Genomic DNA, 18,229 nt, shown 5'->3' with positions numbered 1-18,229 from the left:
TGTGCAACTGCATGGCCCTCTGTCTCTTTCACTACAGGCCACAGAAGTGCTCGCTCAGTTCCCACAGTTTCTTGGCGGCCGCGTCATCCTTGGCCTTGGGGCCCACTTCCTCCACAGCGCAGCGGGCGAAGTAGCGTCCACTCAGCGGCTCGATGCCCTCCTGTAGGGCACAGTGCAGAGTGGTCTGGGCGCCCGACTCCACGTCGGCGAAGAAGACCAGGCCCAGGAGCAACCAGAGCATCCTCCACACAGCACCACCGTGGCGGGCAATGTCCGTCTTGATCACACCTAGAAAAACATTTTAATTGTAATTGTAATTTATTTATTTGAACAGGGAGTATTGTTGTTCTGGCACATTCCCTTGCCTTTGATATTGGGCAACTTATTTTTCTTTATAACAAGTATTGTATTGACATTATTCCCACTGACCTGGATGGAGGCTGTAGCAGGTTACATTTGTGCCCACAAGCCTTTTGGCCAACTCGTGTGTGAAGAGCACATTGCACAACTTGCTCTGGCAGTAGACGGAAAACACGTCCACGCCGGAGTAGCCCATGGACAGGTCTCTGTGGGTGCTGAGGCAGTTGAAGTCCACGCTCGCCATTCGATGACCTATGGAGGACACATTCACTATTCTACTCGGGCCACACTCTTTCAGCCGCTCCAGCAGCAAAAGGGTTAACAGGAAGTGGCCGAGGTGATTAACACCAAAGATCATTCCAAAGCCATCCTCTGTCTTGCCATCAATTGCAATCCCTGCATCACAAAGTAAATGTTAAGAAAATTACATAAGCCAGATTGAAAATCAATGCTATGCCAAATGCACTCTAGATACATCATGGGCCCTAATTTAAATGAAGGGCAAAGAGCAGAGTCTGTCAATTAGCAAAGTTCTCACACCTGAACTAGAGAACTAGGAGCATTGAGTTGACTTATCAATGTTTGCGATTCAGGTCTTGGCACATGGTGTTACATTTGTGGATTGATATTAGCTTATTGTATTATCATTGTGTTAAATTAGCAGATTGATATTAGCTCATTATTGTATTAGCATTTAATACTTTGCACTTAGCCCATTTTTCAAATTAGGGCCCAATGTTTGTAAATCAAATGTAGGCCTACCTGCATTATTGATGAGAATATCAAGTCTGGCCTCTCTTTTAAGAAAGTCTTTAGCGAAGGACCGTACCGACTGTAGTTTTGCCAGGTCCAAGTGCATGTACATAACCTCGCTGTTTCCACACCTCTGTGAAGAAACAGCTATTTAAATGTAGGAAACTAGGAAAGTTAAGTGTTTAATGCTGACCTGTAGGCCTATTATTTCCCAAAAATAAAAAAATGCATCTTGAGGGATCAGTGTCTTCCCAATGACAGTTGTCAGTGTAAATACGCTATATTGCAAACCTTAGTCAAAATAAAGAAACCAAAAGCTTAGAGTGTATACTGTACATTTGAATAGACTTTCTACATATTATAGGAACATCAGTATTGTAGCTCTTGAAGCAGATCTATTTCAACAGCGACAAAAACATCTTCAAATTTGCACAGCACATACGCTTAATAGCCCTTCAGGGGGGTATTCCAAGTGGTTTAGTGACAAACCTGGGTAAGTTAATTCAGAGTAAGGGGTAAACCTCCTAATAGAAGAGCTGTATGGCTTTATTTTCCTTACAAAGCAATGCCATAGGACTCTTGTTGGAGGAGGTTTACCACTTACTCTGAGTTCACTTACCCAGGTTTTTCACTAAACCACGTACTACTTGGAATACCATAGACAGTGTGGAATACCCCCCTGGACTTCTGTGGTTGTGATGTCACCACTCAGCCCCGTGTGTTCTTACCATTCGGATTTCTCTGACTGCTGTTTCGGCTCTCTGTTGGTCTCTACAGGCTAGAATGACTCTAGCGCCCCTTCTGGCTAAGTCCAGGGCAGTGTGCTTTCCAATACCCGAGTTAGATCCTGCAGGGTGGCATCGAAAACAGTCATAACAAAAATCTTCTGTAGGTATGGTACAAACATGACTACATTACAGTACAATGCAATACTAAATGCCGCATTTGCATGTTAGTGTACTTGTTTAATTGGAGGTCAAAACATGTATTTTATACCTTCAAATAGAAGCAAGCTTTACAATGTAAGAAAAAAGTTTAAGTGTCCATATGAATACATTATTAAGTACTTGCCTGTTACAATAACAGTTTTCCCATGGAGTTGTGCTGTACTTTTGCACATTGGCAGTTTCAAAAATCTATGACGCAAAACTAAACATATTCCTAGAAGTACCACAGATGTGAGGAGCACATATACGAACATGTTGTATCCTGCCTGCCTATATGTCAAATGAGCTATTAGTCGCATTCAGCATTCCCTGTGAATCAATGGGAACTCTAACTTCAAATCTCTGAACAGACTCCAGAGTTGAGTCTAAAGTCCACAGACCATGAACGGCGGGGAGGGATTGGGATAAGCACAATCCCCAAGGGGGGTGTCAATGAAGCCATTCATCAAGCCCTCACTGTTGAGCACTCTCCATGGATGTGCTTTTCCTCCCTTAAACCATGCAGTTGGCAACCAGCCAGTCATAGGCGCAGAGAGACTGAGACAGGGTCTGACTGCCGCAAGCAAGCAGTGCGAGCATTCCTGAGGGCTCAAGCAGGCTGCAGGCACTGCCCTGCTGCAATGGGTTTCTCAGCTTTATTATGATACTTATAACTAAATAATAACTGTTTAGCTATAATAATGAACTGTTTAGCTATAATAATTAAAGCTAAATAATAACTGTTTAGCTATAATAATGAACTGTTTAGCTATAATAATTAAAGCTAAATAATAACTGTTTAGCTATAATAGTTATAGCTAAATAATGATTACTGGCTCTGTTGGCTGTGGCTCCTCTCTCTCTCTCTTTCTAGTAAAACTGGTAGAGCAGGGAATTACTCTGGGGTTAAAGGGTTCAGCTCCCACGAAAACTGAAATTTGTGTTTGTTTGTGTGCATATTAGCACCTTACTTGTCTGACTCTAAACTGATGTAACCGGTATCCGTGGAATCGGCTGGCTGCATTGCAGAACCACTCGTACGATCAGCAGAAATGGCCTTCACTTTGTAGTCACAGTGACCCAGCAGCAACTGTCATTTCATAAGAATGTAGAGTTTGTGTTTCTCATCCAATACATTTTTCTTTTGTCAAATATCAGCAAACAACATTGTTTTCTAGTTGGAAAAAACTCTGACGTTTGTGCGAAGTCCTGATTCTGTAAACAGGAAGCAAACATGGTGGGAAGGGAGGGCTCTCATTAGGTTGGATTTTGAGTACAAATATCAACAGCCTTTCTCCAGAACCATGGCCTACATGGTTCAAGTATATGATCATTTCAGTGTGTCGGGGTGTTATACAAAAAAGAATAGCAACCAGAATACAAAGTGTTTTCTAAGAGTTCTTATTTAAAGTCATCTTTAGTTATTTACAATGTTCAATAGACAAAAAGAGTCTGAATTGTAAATACACGGATTGGTATGTCTTTTTCCAGGTGAAATTTCTTTACAACAGAAATCTCTCTGTGACTGTGATAACAGACTTTGACAAGCCCACTTGAACATGTCTAGGGCTCGACTAAACCTTAGGTGTAGCACTGCCGCCATATAAAAAAACCAACAAAAAAACAAAAACAAAACAATATATATGTACATAGAGCCCACATTTTCCCTTATTTTGTAAAATAATGGAGTAGTTTCTATGTATGGGGTATGGACATTTAAATCTTCACAAAAAATGTTTAACGGAAAAACATACAGACATATACAGTATATATATATATATATATATAACTATAAACATGTGTACAGATTTTAGCACAGAGCTACTTGTGCAAAAGTAGCAAAACTAAAATTTGAACAAAAACACACATTCAAATACAATACCTGAAAACATAAAAAAAATAAGAGAAAATAAAATTTCTTGAAAAAAGTGTTATAAAAAACCTACCATAACTGGCACAAAATAGAGCACTTTCTTTTCTTTTTTTTTAAAAACAAGTGGAAATCTTTCACTTTCCATTGGTTCTCAGAGTATCAAGGACGACCAAAGGATCCCTTTCAAAGTGTAAATCCAAATAACTGTTTCTCATTTACAAAAGAAACAAAACAACTCAATGTGCAACTTGCCCACAAAAGCTGGACAAAGAAATTACTTCATGTCATGCAAAAATGTATGAACCATTAAGTTAAACAAACGCAAGTCTGTACAAGTCCCAGTGGTCTGAGCATGCTCAAAGTGGGGCTAGGGAACGGCGTTGTGGAGCAGCACGGGCACTTGGTGGAGCTGTGCAGCAGCAGCAGTGGGCTTCATGTCCACCGTCGCCCCCTGCAGGCTGGGAGCGGGACTGCAGCTGAGGGTGGGAGCAGCGGTGGCGCTCTCGTCCTGGCCGCCGGGCTTCTTGCCGACGAACTCTGTGATGCTGAAGAGGAACTGCTGGCAGCCCAGCTTGATGTAGCTGCCGTGGTGGAGCAGGGCCGTGCCCTCCCAGCCCGCGCCGCTGCCCCCGATCAGGCTGGAGCCGCTGGCCTTGCAGACGCAGGAGCCGCTCCGGGCGCCCGGCGACTGGCGGCTCATCACGCCGCTCTCTGCGCCGGACTCCTCCATGTCCATCGCCTGCTGCCCCTCACTCTTCCTCCTCTTCTTACAGCGGCCTACGCAGAGACGCACAGTTAGCAACAAACACTTTTTATTTTGTGATGAACTTTTTATTGTAACAGAAAAGATGAAAAGCGCAACACTGCTTTACTCAATGTACAGCCGGTTTATTGATGAACTGACGTTTTGGTCAGTCAGACCTTCAGTTCAGACGTTACTTTGAAGTTATCCTTGCGAAATAGCTGCTGCTGCAGTATAATTTATCAAGGTATGTACACTCTTAAAAGTGAATGTGTTGTCCCTATCTGGGCACAGAGTGTTAAAAAAACAAAGTGGTGATGTTTTCAACACAAGTTGTGTTATTTTCAATACATATTGTGTAACAAACAAACAAAGGCCAATACACCTTTACGATCTGTCAAGTCACGTGTGTGTTTGTGCGGTGTGTGTGTGTGTAGGGGGGGGGGTATTGAAAAGAGTGGAATCTAATGCAATTGAATTAGAGATGCACCGATATGGAATTTTAGGGCCGATAACGATAACCGATATTTATTGGTTTGTTGTGGCCGATACCGATACGATAACCGATTATATTACTCTTGAAAAAAATTTGTCAAAAGTGATTTGGGGAAAGCATTTAATAAGCATAATTTTATTGCAGTAATTTTACCTACCACCAAATGATGGACAGAACTCATAATAGTCCTCAATAGTACGGCAGTCAACAACATAACAGTAGCTTAGCCCTACAGTATGTGTGGCTCCTTTAAGTGAACCTGATGTCAGTGAATTGCGAGTGAGTGGCTAGAGAGTTTGAATCGTTTTCATTTAGGACTAAACGCTCAGCTTGGAATAAGCTACAGTATAGCGACCAAATCAGAGTTTGTGAGGGAAACTTAGGTTTAGTTTCAACTGCGGGTAACTGAATAAAGCTGCAACTCCTCTGACTGTATCTTATGTCCGTCTACTCTGTTGCGCACAACCTGCTGCAGCAGAAATGAAAGGCGTTAGCCCCGAAGGTTTTAATAACTTATTATGATGACCTGTCTAGAACTGAAGCACGAATGGTTAGCATATTTCTAGGTAATAATACAAAACCCACGCTAAAGTAATGCAAATATAATACTAAAACACAACTTAGAACTAGGCCTACTTATGTACTCGTCCCACTAACGAGTTTGTTTATTTGTTTCCCCGACCAGCGCGGTAAAGTGCAAACACACCAGCACAAGACGGCTTTAGATAGGGCTGAGCTCCGCTCTGTTAAGGTTAAATGGCGGATCATTCATGAGAGGATTTTGAGATGCACAGATTCCCAAATTAACGCATATCCACAGATTTTGTTAGAGTGGTGAAATACATTCACACCGCTGACATTATATTGGGGAAAAAGTATAGCCAACCAAGCTCAAGTAGGCTAGCTCAGTGTAGCCAGACGTATGCCTAAATTAGGACTTTAAAAAATATCGGTGCAAATTATCGGCCAGAATTCTGTTATCGGACCGATAATAATATTTTCATTTTTTCACTTATTGGCTAATAATATATCGGCCGCCGATATATCGTGCATCCCTAAATTGAATGTCTAGACTCTAAAGTGTGTGCAGCGCTTTAGAGTTCATCCTCTCGTTCTGCAACAGAACTCATGTACTAATGACAGGAGTGAGGCTATCTAGCCAGATCGTTTTAAAATGGATATATTTCCTCCGTATTTTACAATAATTTGGATGCGCCAAATCGAGTTGAGAAAGGCTGTCAAGAACATGACAATCAAACAGATGGCGATGTTGGCCAATCAGATACTTGAAACAACGTTACAGTCCCAACACTCCCACTTTGGTGGGAGTTTTTGAAAATAACTATTTCCAAAGACCGAAAATGCATAAAAGGCCAAAACACAATAAAAACATGTCTGTATTCAAAAATACCTGGCTATGTGTGGACATAGCTTGAGATGGGAGCTCTGTAACCAACCACATCTCAACAGCACACATACCGCTAGTGGGCTAAACAGCAATGGGTTAGTAGCCAGTCATCTTAAAAGCAGCCTCAGCAGACTGCTGTACGTAAGCCACTTAGTTGGCCTGGTCGTGTGCGCTTGTGTGTGTGTGTGTGTGTGTGTGTGTGTGTGTGTGTGTGTGTGTGTGTGTGTGTGTGTGTGTGTGTGTACACGTGTGTGGGTTTCCTGAAGGGATCGTAACGTCTTTGCAGCGACACTCACGGATAATGCTCTGCACTTGGGACACCGTGCTGCTGGCTGGGGAGGGGTGCGTCTTCTCCGAGAAGTCGCAAGAGTACAGCACGTTGTCCACCGTGGTACCGTGCTCGCTGTAGTTCAGAAGCTCATATTGCTTGGTGTTCTGGAAATGACGACGAACAAAAACATGTTCTTCAGAGGACAACTCAGGAGGAATACTGTAGAATTACTATAACTGAGACATACAGCTTCTGAGTCTTACCTCGTCATAAAATATGCAGGCATGCTTCCCTGACACATAATTACAATGACCATAGTTTGTAAGGCACACATCCATATCAGCACCTGCAAAGCCCAAAATATGGTATTAGAAATGTTCATATGCATTAATGCATTTTATAGCGTTTTGCTTGGAAAAATATCCACATGTATTAATGATAAGAAACTACAAACATAATACCTGTTCCAATATACAGACTTCTGAAGCACATTTTTATAGAGGCCCCTTTATCTGATAAAGGGTAGAGGACCGCTCGGGCCTGCACCTGTTTACAAGAGGACTGAGCTGAGAGAGAGAGAGAGAGAGAGAGAGAGAGAGAGAGAGAGAGAGAGAGAGAGAGAGAGAGAGAGAGAGAGAGAGAAAGAGAGAGAGAGAGAGAGAGAGAGAGAGAGAACAGGGGGAATATACAGGGGTCAATGCAAATCAATTGAAACTAAATCAATGAAAGAAAGTGTACTGTGTGTACTGTAACTAGCTACTAATATAGTACGAGGCAACACATGTACGTGTAGAACTTATAATGTATTTTAAACTGGAAAGAACATGAGTGCATCTTCACAACTGAGACATGATGAAAAGGCAAAGCAAGGCAGTTTTATTTGTGCCAAGGCAGTTCAATGTGCTTTACACATCAGTAGAAATCAGCAAAACATCAGCAAATACCAACAATTCAAATATAGTAAGTCATAGAATAATTGAAATAAAAAGAAAAAGCTTTACCTTTACTGCTCTGGTTTGGTAGAGAGGGGGAGGTGGTGGGCGAAGGCGGGCTGACGAAGGTGGACTTTGCAGGGGGAGGTGGGCTGGGTTCAAAGAGCTGCTGGATTCTTTGCCAGGCTAACAGTTTCACGAGCCTCTCGTCCAACGCACTCAGCTCAATATCTGCACAGGGCAAAAGGATTTTAGAGTGATGAAAGTGGAGAAATAAAGTGACATTTTAAGTACAAGCAAAACTATTTCATTAATGTTCATCACTTGATCATCAACTTATTTGTCCTCAAATACCTCTATGAAAATCAAAAAAAAAAAAAAAGAAAAAAAAAAATAGTCTAGGACTAGAGCTACTCCATGTTTGAGAAACTAACCCTAAAGCTAAAAAGCTGAGATAAGAGGACAGGCTGTCTCACCGTCTCCACCCTGCATCAGCTCCTTGAGACTGCTGGTGAGTTCACCAGCGTCTCCGCTGCCAAACCCAGACACCAACGTGCTACTCCAGGGCATCCCCGCGTCCAAGCCCACCTTTCCCTCTGCAGGAGAAGAGGAGAAACAGCGGTCAACATGAATGTCCACAAGTACACTTAGCTAAACACAACATACACGCTATATTTTGACATCGAGTTTGCAATACAATCAGCGTGTGTACTGTGTGACAGACAGAGGAGTTTAAAAAGGCGAAACTGTGTGTGTACCTGATGGTGGCTTTGGCGTGCGGACTTCCAGCGCGGCCTCTGGAAGCGTGATGGCACGAGTGCCGGCGGTGGGCGAAGACCACGCCCGATTGGCCGGCTCTGGTGTCTGCCGTCCCACAGCTTCCTGGTTGGGCCTTAGTGAAGGAGACGCGGCGCTGGACGACGCGGTTTTGCTGGAGCTGAGCGAAGGCGGCAGTGATGGCGACGGCGAGTCCTTCCCTGGCGATGTCACGCAGACGGCCTCCTCCACCTTGACCACGGCCTCGGTGCTGGTGTGGTTCGGAAGGGTAGCTGCGCTGGTGGAGGTGGCTGAGGTGGAGATGGCTGCAGGGACAGGGGCGTGGGCGGCGGCGGTGGTGGCGGAGGTGGCATGGGGCGGGCAGCGGGCTGTATCTGGGCCCGCGGGGTCACTCCACTTGTGCTGGTGGACGTCCTCCTGCGTCTGGCTCAGCGTGTCCGACTTGTGCTGCTGCTGCTGCTGCTGCTGCTGTTTCCCGTTGGACTGTTCGTCCCGCTCCACCGGGCCGTTTGTGGTCCCGCAGTTCCTGCAAGGCCTCTCCGTACACGAGCTGCACTGCGCCGCTCTCCTCTGCACCTCCACCGCACCGTCAGACTTGACCGCTGCCGCCCCCTGGAGGTCAGACGTGGTACTGCAGGGTTTGGACTCAGCTGCTGCTGCTGCTGCTGAGGGATCTGCCTTGTGGACGGAGCACGGTTTCTCGCCCTGTGACGCGGACGCCACGACGGGCCGGACGTCGGCGTCGTCGTCGGTCAGCACGGCGTTCCAGTGCGCGGTGTGGGGTTTCCTGGTGGATAAGTGCTTCACGATGCTACACTGTAGCGAAATGACCCCTTGAAGCCACTGTGGGAGAGAGCAGAGGGGCGAGAATGAGACTCTGACCCACACCAGTAACCACCCATCAGCCTCCCCCCCCCGCCCCCCATCGTGTATCCATCAATCATGCTACCAAACTATACCTGTTAATAAGACCATCAGTTTACAGGCTCATTTGACTTCATGCAGAGCTGCGCAGATCTCTCTGTACATCTCTCCATATGTATGGGTCAGTGCACTCAGTGAAGGCCGTAGAGTAAAGTCGTCACCGGCCCCTACTGCGCAGCCTTACCTCCTCCTGGTCGGCGTCGCTGGTTAAGTGCTGGTGGGGGTGCGAGTGCTGGCGAGTGGCGTCGGGGACGCTGGGGCAGACGAGTTCTCCATCGCGCACGCCAGCAGGGGGCAGCAGAGAGGGGGGGCACTCGTACTGGGACTTAATGGCATCTGGGACCTGCAGCACGCAATCAGGACAGTTGGCGGAAATTAAAATGAGAAGCAAGAGTGCAATTCTGCATTGTTCACACAAATCATTTTGTCAAAGAATCTGTGTCCAAAGAGAACGCACCCATTAAATGAGTACGCGTGTGTGGTAATACATTTATAATTTATTTTAAAAATGATGACGGTGCCGAATCTCTGTTATCCGTGTGTATTCAACAGGGTGAAGTTTTGAAATACAGAACCAGCATGAAGAGAGAACACATTTAGTGTAACAGAAACATCTGGTACGTATGTGGTGAGTGTTTATTCAGTGCTCGGACAGGCACTACATCACGCAGCCAGTCTTTGAACTGTAACCCCTTCAATCCTTAGCCTATCACAGGGTTCCCTCTCAAAGTCAAATGTAAAACGACTTTCCCCTGACAAAAAAACTACATTTCCATGACTTACTATATAATGAATAGTACATTATACCTGATTTCAGAGCAGCTGCGTAGCATTCAACAATCTTTTACTTTTTTAGAGCAGGAGATGAATAAATGGGCATTGAATAAACATTGAATAAACAAAGTTGGGCTACTCAAGCAAGCAGTAAAGCTAATAACCAGATACACCAATTCTGCATGGAAATATATTTGTATTAATGTATTTGGCAAGTACATTTTAAACTGCTACAAAAAAAAAATCCCTGATATTCCATGACTTTGACACAAAAATTATAAAATTCCATGATATTCCAGAAATTCCATGACCCGTGGGAACCCTGCTATCAGTTTCCTTGTCTAGAGGCTAAACAGACAGGTCCTCACCTTCACCATCCTCTTGTCTAGAGGCTAAACAGACAGGTCCTCACCTTCACCATCCTCTTGTCTAGAGGCTAAACAGACAGGTCCTCACCTTCACCATCCTCTTGCTGAGTGTGCGTAGGGCCCTGCGCCTGGGCGGCTCGAGGCGGTGTATCCGCTGCAGGAAGTCAAGCTTGATAGCATGCTGGGAGATGCGGTCTCTGAACTGGTCAAAGAGCTTGCAGCGGTTGGTGAGCGTCAGATTCCTCTGGTTCAACTGGGGAAACACAAAAAAAAACGCAAATTCTATAAATTCTGTGTGGCTAAAGAGCTATATTTAATTATTCATGGTTTATAACACTTGTGCTGCTCTGGTGATATAATGAAAAAAATACATTTTCATTTAATGTATGCATTGCCTATATCAGGCCTTTAATTACAATTTGTTTACTTTTTTCTGACTTGAAAAATGGACGTGACTATCCCTAGCCTGACGAGCCAGACCTACATTAAAATGTAGGGTCTGGGGACTCACCATTCACAGTGCTCAGTCCGAGGGGAATAGGATAGCGCCAAGCGCGGAGTCCCATGCGTTTTCCCACCAGCGGAGCTAGTTGGCTAGTTCAAACTTTTTGCCAACTTAAGAAAAGCTTAACTCGTGTCACGCTGTTCGCCAACAGCAACATCCACCTTCTTTGTTTTCAAGTAGCATGGAATTCACTCCGAACCGTTTCAACTCTGCCATCAATCATTATGTTAAGCCCGCCTAACGACTCTATACACGATGTGATTGGCCCTATCGAAGTTTAATTTTTCCAGCTCGCAAGCCAACGGAGAGTTGCTAGACTAGCCCGGGATTAGCCTAGATTTCTAGGCTAGACTATCCCTGCAACAATCAATGAAAACTGTAATTCTCATCTTTGTAGCTTTACGACAAATAAACACACATTACATACTGTATGCTGTGCTATGAAATCAAAATTAATATTTATCAAAAAACACTGCTATGCGCTGAGGACCAGGGTGGGCTGTGGATCGGTCCCCATATAAGGGCAAGATAATGTGGATCAGGGGGGTATTCCAAGTACGTGGTTTAGTGACAAACCTGGGTAAGTTAATTCAGAGTAAGTGGTAAACCTCCCAATAGAAGAGCTGTATGGCTTCATTCTCCTTACAAAACAATGCCATAGGACTCTTGTTGTAGGAGGTTTACCACTTACTCTGAGTTAACTTACCCAGGTTTGTCACTAAACCACGTACTTGGGTACTTGGATTACCCCTCTGCTCCCTCTGAGGGTGAGAGAGTGTGAACTCGTGAACTCACCACCAGGTGTTCGACGTGGTTGGGGCACATCCACCGGCCCGTGGGCATGGCAGTGAGGGGCGGGTCCAGACAGTCCATGTGGAAGAGGAGCGGGCAGTAATCACACTGAATCAGCGGTGCCAGACGGCAACTCCTGCACAACACACACACACACACACACACACACACACACACACACACACACACACACACACACACACACACACACACACACACACACACACACACACACACACACACACACACACACACACACACACACACACACACACACACACACACACACACACACACACACACACACACACACACAGTGTAAGTCTCCAGCACAGACTCACTTAACAACACACACACGTCAAAGGGTCAGTTTCCCTAAACGCATACGTCAGATTTTAGGTAACAGTTCAAGCTTGTATACGTATGAATTTTATACATGAAATACTGTGGTGCAGACTCCTCCTCCAATCCTCCATCCTGCCTCTCTGGGGCACTCGGACCTCGGCCCCACACACACAGGGCCCACTGGGTAAGGCAGGAAGAGGCCCATAGCATAGTGCTGGTATGCCAGTGTTTCCCATACATTGATTTGTGGCGGCCCACCACAATATCAACATTGACCACCACACAATGATTTTCCAAGTTGTACTATTTCAATTGGATGGAATTCTTTCATTGTAGAGCTATGTGCATCTTTGTAAAGCCTCTCCTTGTTTCTGTTGTCTCTCAACGAACCTACATGCATGTTTAAAGGCAACATTAACAATCTTGCAAGGCACAGAAGACAACTAGAAGGCTAAATTGTGCTTAAATCTGATTAGTATCATAACCCCGCTGCGCTAATTTTTTAAAAACATTTGCATTAAAGTTAATTCTGCAAACCTACCACCACAAATAGAATTAAATTCTGTGGGAAACACTGTATGCCCTCATACATATCAAATACTACACACTGGAGTTCGGTAGAACTGTTCTTATCGTTTTCATCAAGAGGATTTCGGACTTGTGGTTCATTACGAACTTTCTGCTTCAGATAAGAGAGCAGCAACTTAAAAGGTCAGTGGTCTCTAAAAAAGTAAACGCAACAATTCAAGGTGTGCTTTTACTGAAAAGCCTGTATGATTTCTACCCAACCATTAGCATCAATAGGTCACATTAGAAAGGCTAATTCGATTTGGAGAAAATGAGCCCAGTCTTCTTTTTTTTTTTTTTGAGAAGATGGAAACTAACCCAAATAACCTTTCTGGCCTAAATCAATATACAGCTTGGGACACAAACGTTTCTAAATTGTGCGCTTGAAATGTACATTCAAGAGAAAATCAGACATAATTATCCTCACCAACTAATGTGTCTTGATATCATAAGCTCCACATCCTGCTAAACGTTCAGTGATTTTCTGCTGTTCATAACGGTGTCTGTACTTCAGGCATAGATGACTGTGTGTCTGTAGTAGGCTGTATTTGCAGCAGGGTACACCTGAGGTTGGGTACCTATTGCAGGTGCAGCACACTTTGACAGGTAAAGGATATACCTTAGGTTGCGTACCTGTTGCCACTTGCAGGTGTAGCACACTTTGAGAGGTAGAGGATACACCTGAGGTTGCGTACCTGTTGCAGGTGTAGCACACTTTGACAGGTAGCGGGACCAGGCCGTGGTGGTCCAGCTCGTGGTGGGGCCTCTTCACGTTCTTCCCGGTCATCTCCTCTTTCCTCCGCCTCTTGCTAGTTCCTATGGAGACACAACGCCACAGACCACCAACAAGTTAACCACAGGTGATGGAACGCTTCCTCTATGCAAAAGCTCTTAGAATTAAGCGGACTACAGTCACTACAATCTCAATTTCAATTACACTTCAATGATCTCAGTATCAGGAATAAAGTCAGAGAGGCTTATGTTTGAACTCATAGTTACACAGCCTTGGACTGTTTTTGCTTTTAATGTGGACAGTCAGCAGCACACAAAGCTTTCTAGAGAGGGCAAAACAGCATGGATGCCTATCAACAGTGATGGGTTCTCTTCTGTATCATCTATGTCATATGAGATGAAACCTGGCACAGATGTTTGCATAGTCAGGGCCGGCTCTGTCTGCTCTGAGTCAGCTGTTTCATATATGTGTGTGTGTGTGTGTGTGTGTGTGTGTGTGTCTGTGTGCGCGCGCACACACTTTGGAAGGCCCCCGGTCCCCAATTTCTTACCTGGGAGCGGTGTCGTGCAGTTAAGTTCCCCTGGCAGCTGGAACTGCGTAGGGTTTCTCTGCGTCGCCGCAGCAACCAGGAGGTCAAAGGTCCTCTTCAGGTTGGCCGGTGTGGACACGCCCTCGGGCTCAAACCCCTGCGCGTCGTCCTCGACGTCCAGCAGGTCCTCCTCGATGTCGTTCTGCTCCGACGGCGTGGGCGTGTCCGTGGAGGAGGCGTTGGACGTGGGCGTGACCGGCCGGCTACTGGGCTTGCGCTCCAGGAGACGCACCTGGGCCACGGCCACCCGCAGCCCCGGCGCGCCCACCATCACCGTGGGGTCCAGCCGCAGCGTACCCAGTTCCAGCTCTGCCCCCGCTGGTGACTGGGAGCGCTTGGACAGCTGCTTCTCCTTCTCCAGGAGACCGTTCATCTGCTCCTTCTTCTGCTCCCGCTTCTGAGAGAAGGGGGGATATTTCAAAAGAGAGGGGGGATCTTCAAAAACCTCCTGAAGACCCATCAAATCATCACAAGCAGGCACTGAGAGTTTTCTTCAAAAATAACTAGCAGGGATGTCGGTTCCTTAACAGAGCTACCAGTCCTTAGAATGAATTTGATCAAAACATAGCAAAGCAAACTCCAGTGGCCTTGGTGATGATGATACAGCTCTTCAAGGGTTAATTTATTCCGTAACTAAACCCAAAGAAACAGAACAGAGACGTACCTTCCTGCGCACAGCACAGCGATGGCACATCCAATCTCCAGGCGGGAGCATCTCCCTACTCAAAGGTGGATTGCTGTAGATTGAACACACACACACACACACACACACACACACACACACACACACACACACACGTCTTTAAATATATTCAGGGAATTTGATCTACTCTTTCTAAGTCCATCATCTGACAACTGATACAGTATCTGGATGAAATCCTAACTCTAAAATCAGTCAACAGTAAAGTTCTTGTTTCTACCAATCAACAGTAACAGCTGCTTAAAAAAAAAAGCAGGACTAAAATACACTGAAGCTATGAGCTGAAGATTACATGTCATCTATAACCATGTACAGACATGCATGTGTGTGTGTGTACATCTGTCTAGGGAAAACTAGAAAGGTTAGCAAGAAAAAACTTCAGTTCTAAAATCACCTTTGACTATCCAGCATGGTACAGTATAAACAAGGGTTAACCAGCTACAGTAAATCTGCTCAAGGCAAGACCTAGACATGAATTCATCATGATTCTGGTCACTGGAAAAAGTGCTGAAACTGCAATGATGAGGAACACACATTTTGTGCAGGTCATGCTTTTTAGTGAGAGAACGTTAGAACTCTGACTGGGCCCCATGAAAGCCGGTTGGACCATAACGTCTCTGGTTCTACCACTAAGGTAGGCAAATTTATATGCCTTTTGGGCATTAGGGACAAAAAAACCAAAACCTTACACATAGTGGAACTGAAGTACAGAAGAAAGCCTTGCCCGGTCTCTTTACACACATGTGTTCATTTAAACGCACACGCACACACACACACACACACACACACACACACACACACTCTCACACACACACACACACACTGAATAAGACCCACCAAAATCAGACCAAACAAAGAGCGAAAAAATGAATTCCAGATCTTTCACAACTGTGACTAAATGTTTATCTAAAAATAAAGTGGTAGAAGACAATAATGTATTGGACTACACAATGAAAACATACTACAATAGCATAAAGTGGAACTTGACCAGTGGTTTCCGAAAGGAGGAAGAAAGCTGGGTACCATTCCAAAAGTTAAGTAACTGCAGAGGATCATATAACCTAGCGGAGCAACAGAGACCTTCAGCTATAATAGCATTCTTTCTGAAGCACTGCTTTTTCACCATGATAACCAATTGTAACTCTACAGAACATGTGGTCTGCGATTATATAAACAACCCTATCTTCTCTATTCCTTACTGGATTTGAGCAAATCTACTTCCTTGGGATGGAAGAAACTAAATATTTCAACATCTGCATATGATAAAGGACTTTCCAAAAGCCACAAACCACATAAGATGCAAACAGGCACTAACAAAAAGTGTCTCATTACCATCCTATACGACTACCTAGTCTTTCAGACCTAAGAGGAAGCAGATATGCCTTTAAGGATAAATATGCAAGACATTTGTACATAAACGCACCAGTTGCAAACTGTTTGGTTAGCATTTCTTCACCAGAAACAAACATGCCTTATTCTCTAGTCCTAACCACATCTATGATGCATATCTTTGATAGTTTAACCACAACATGCAACAGCATAGTCAGAAACACTGCATGTAAGTTTGGCAGCTAGTTACTCAGACACATAGCAGGATTGAGCTATTTTTAAGAGTGAATATAAGGTCAGTAGTTCACACAGGCCTGTAAATACAATGAGGGAAGTCTGCAGGCCCCAAAAGGAGCATCCTCATCTTCCCTGAGGTATTTCATGAGGTTGTGTTTTTATGAGCAAAAAGGTAAAATTTTCATTTTACCAGCATAGCAAGTGAAAGGCAGCGGGGCAGTGGTCACAACAGAGCAGGTCTCCCCCTTCTCTGCAACTGTCGCAGGTGTCATGATTCATCGCCCGCCCTGTCCGCCTTGTGCTTCTGTCGAGCTTTCGACTCCTTTTTTCGCTGTCCTCCGATTTCGGTGGTGACACCAGGTTCTGGATTTGCTGTAAAGCACAAGAGCAGAACATTTCATCTCTACCCACACCTAACTGATGTACCCAAAGTTATAAGATCTGTCAAATACGGGAGTACATGAACGTGTCTAGCACACAGCATGCATGTATTACTGAGACTTTATTTATAGTTGTTTGTAAACAACTTTCACATAGACAAGTAGTCTGGCTAAATAACTACTGTAGCAGGGTAGCTAAGTTTGACCATGGCGTCCTCTTGGGTTGCTCCAAGACGTGTCAGCCATGGTGGGCCCTGTTCATCTGTATTCAACTTGGCTAAGCTAACGATAGCTAGAGGTCTCAAATAGCATCCAAAGAAAATGAAGTTAGACAATATCTGTTCAAGACTACACGTTACTGACAGGCCATCACAGATTCCCTTGACATGACACATTGGCGTACCCAGCTGTATACATGCCTTTTACTGCTGCCATGTAAAATAAATTAATTCATTGAGATCATTGTTTATGATATAAGCTAAATTAGCTCGGGAGCTATCTCTGTATACACTTAGCTAACCAATGTTAGAAAGCTAGTATAGCTATGCTAATACACAGCCTGTTTTGTTGCTTGAAGGCTAGCTGGGGTTGTGCATCGGTTTAGGTAAAGAAAACAATGCATTTTGACACTTAAAACAATGTGGTTTTGTGTGACATCTTACCTCCATTAGACCACCGGAGGTATCCAAATCGTACACGATTGTCGGAGTCTCCATTTTCCCCCACATTCATACAACTGATGTTAGCAAACAGCCGATATATCCAAACAAATAGGCTAGCTAGAGGCTAGCTGGACAAGTCTGGCTAGTCCGAGCAAGCAAATGCTTTAACAAAAGCACTCGAGTTGTATTTTGTCGAAAGCCCTATCCAAAGCAAGGCCTCTGTAATTTTCCATAAAATTCCTCGTGAAATGCGAGCAGGTAAATCCTTAATTCAGTCCAATGTTTGCTAGCTGGCCAGCAACTGTAAGCTGTGACGTTAGCTAGCTAACGTGCGTTAGCTTGAAATAGCGTCACCAAGCTTTTCTTCATCTGCAAGCCAATCAAGCCTTAGGTGTTGGCATGCAGCTCAATTTACTGTTTCAATGCTCTACAAAAACATATTTTATGAGGAAGAAAGGACACCTTGTAAAAACAATCCAGTCAATTGTGTGGTACCAAAATTCAAAAAGTGTAACCTTCCAGAGGCCTATCCTGTGTAGTGATGATCAGACGCACTCCGGTGGTTGTTGTCGGTAACGCTAGCAATGATGCTTTGTAAAGAGACAAATGTATTGTTTTCCATGATTTTGGCGATGCAATTATTCACCTTGAGTCCTACTTCTGCAGCAAAAACATGTACTGTGACAGTCGCCAATCCTTCAAAGACGAAGTATCCGTTAATGTTGATACTCTAACGGGAAAATCATTGTTGTTATGAATAAGCGCCGTGCATCAGTCCCAACATAG

General features: G+C 44.5%; 2 protein-coding genes across 3 annotated transcripts; both read right to left on the bottom strand.

Moving 5' to 3' along the window:
- LOC143111426 (retinol dehydrogenase 12-like) lies at nt 1–2,387 on the bottom strand. 2 transcript variants are annotated; one of them, XM_076273664.1, is made up of 5 exons: nt 2,185–2,387; nt 1,842–1,960; nt 1,123–1,246; nt 430–756; nt 1–288 (listed from the first exon to the last, which is right to left on the bottom strand). In XM_076273664.1, exons 1-5 carry the CDS (start codon nt 2,357–2,359, stop codon nt 32–34), a joined length of 1,002 nt encoding a protein of 333 aa, XP_076129779.1. In that variant the 5' UTR covers nt 2,360–2,387; the 3' UTR covers nt 1–31. The 2 variants fall into 2 exon arrangements, with proteins under 2 accessions (XP_076129779.1, XP_076129778.1); XM_076273663.1 differs by lacking the exon at nt 2,185–2,387 and having other exon boundaries at nt 1,842–1,937.
- A 1,037-nt stretch (nt 2,388–3,424) lies between these two features.
- On the bottom strand, nt 3,425–18,229 carry phf12a (PHD finger protein 12a). The gene is made up of 15 exons (XM_076273662.1): nt 17,444–18,229; nt 16,592–16,773; nt 14,800–14,872; nt 14,097–14,532; nt 13,509–13,629; nt 11,905–12,037; nt 10,693–10,857; nt 9,647–9,805; nt 8,520–9,381; nt 8,238–8,357; nt 7,831–7,992; nt 7,291–7,395; nt 7,093–7,175; nt 6,855–6,993; nt 3,425–4,689 (listed from the first exon to the last, which is right to left on the bottom strand). The coding sequence occupies exons 1-15, from the start codon at nt 17,507–17,509 to the stop codon at nt 4,280–4,282; spliced, it is 3,216 nt and encodes a 1,071-aa protein (XP_076129777.1). The 5' UTR covers nt 17,510–18,229; the 3' UTR covers nt 3,425–4,279.

Source organism: Alosa pseudoharengus, unplaced genomic scaffold (genome assembly GCF_046254945.1).
Source record: "Alosa pseudoharengus isolate Yale_2024_CS ecotype anadromous, Long Island Sound unplaced genomic scaffold, YU_APseudo_1.1 YU_APseudo_1.1_scf_8, whole genome shotgun sequence".
Lineage (NCBI taxonomy): Eukaryota > Metazoa > Chordata > Actinopteri > Clupeiformes > Clupeidae > Alosa > Alosa pseudoharengus.
The sequence above is the reverse complement of the archived record's forward strand: the minus strand, read 5'-3'. Positions and strand labels throughout refer to the sequence as shown.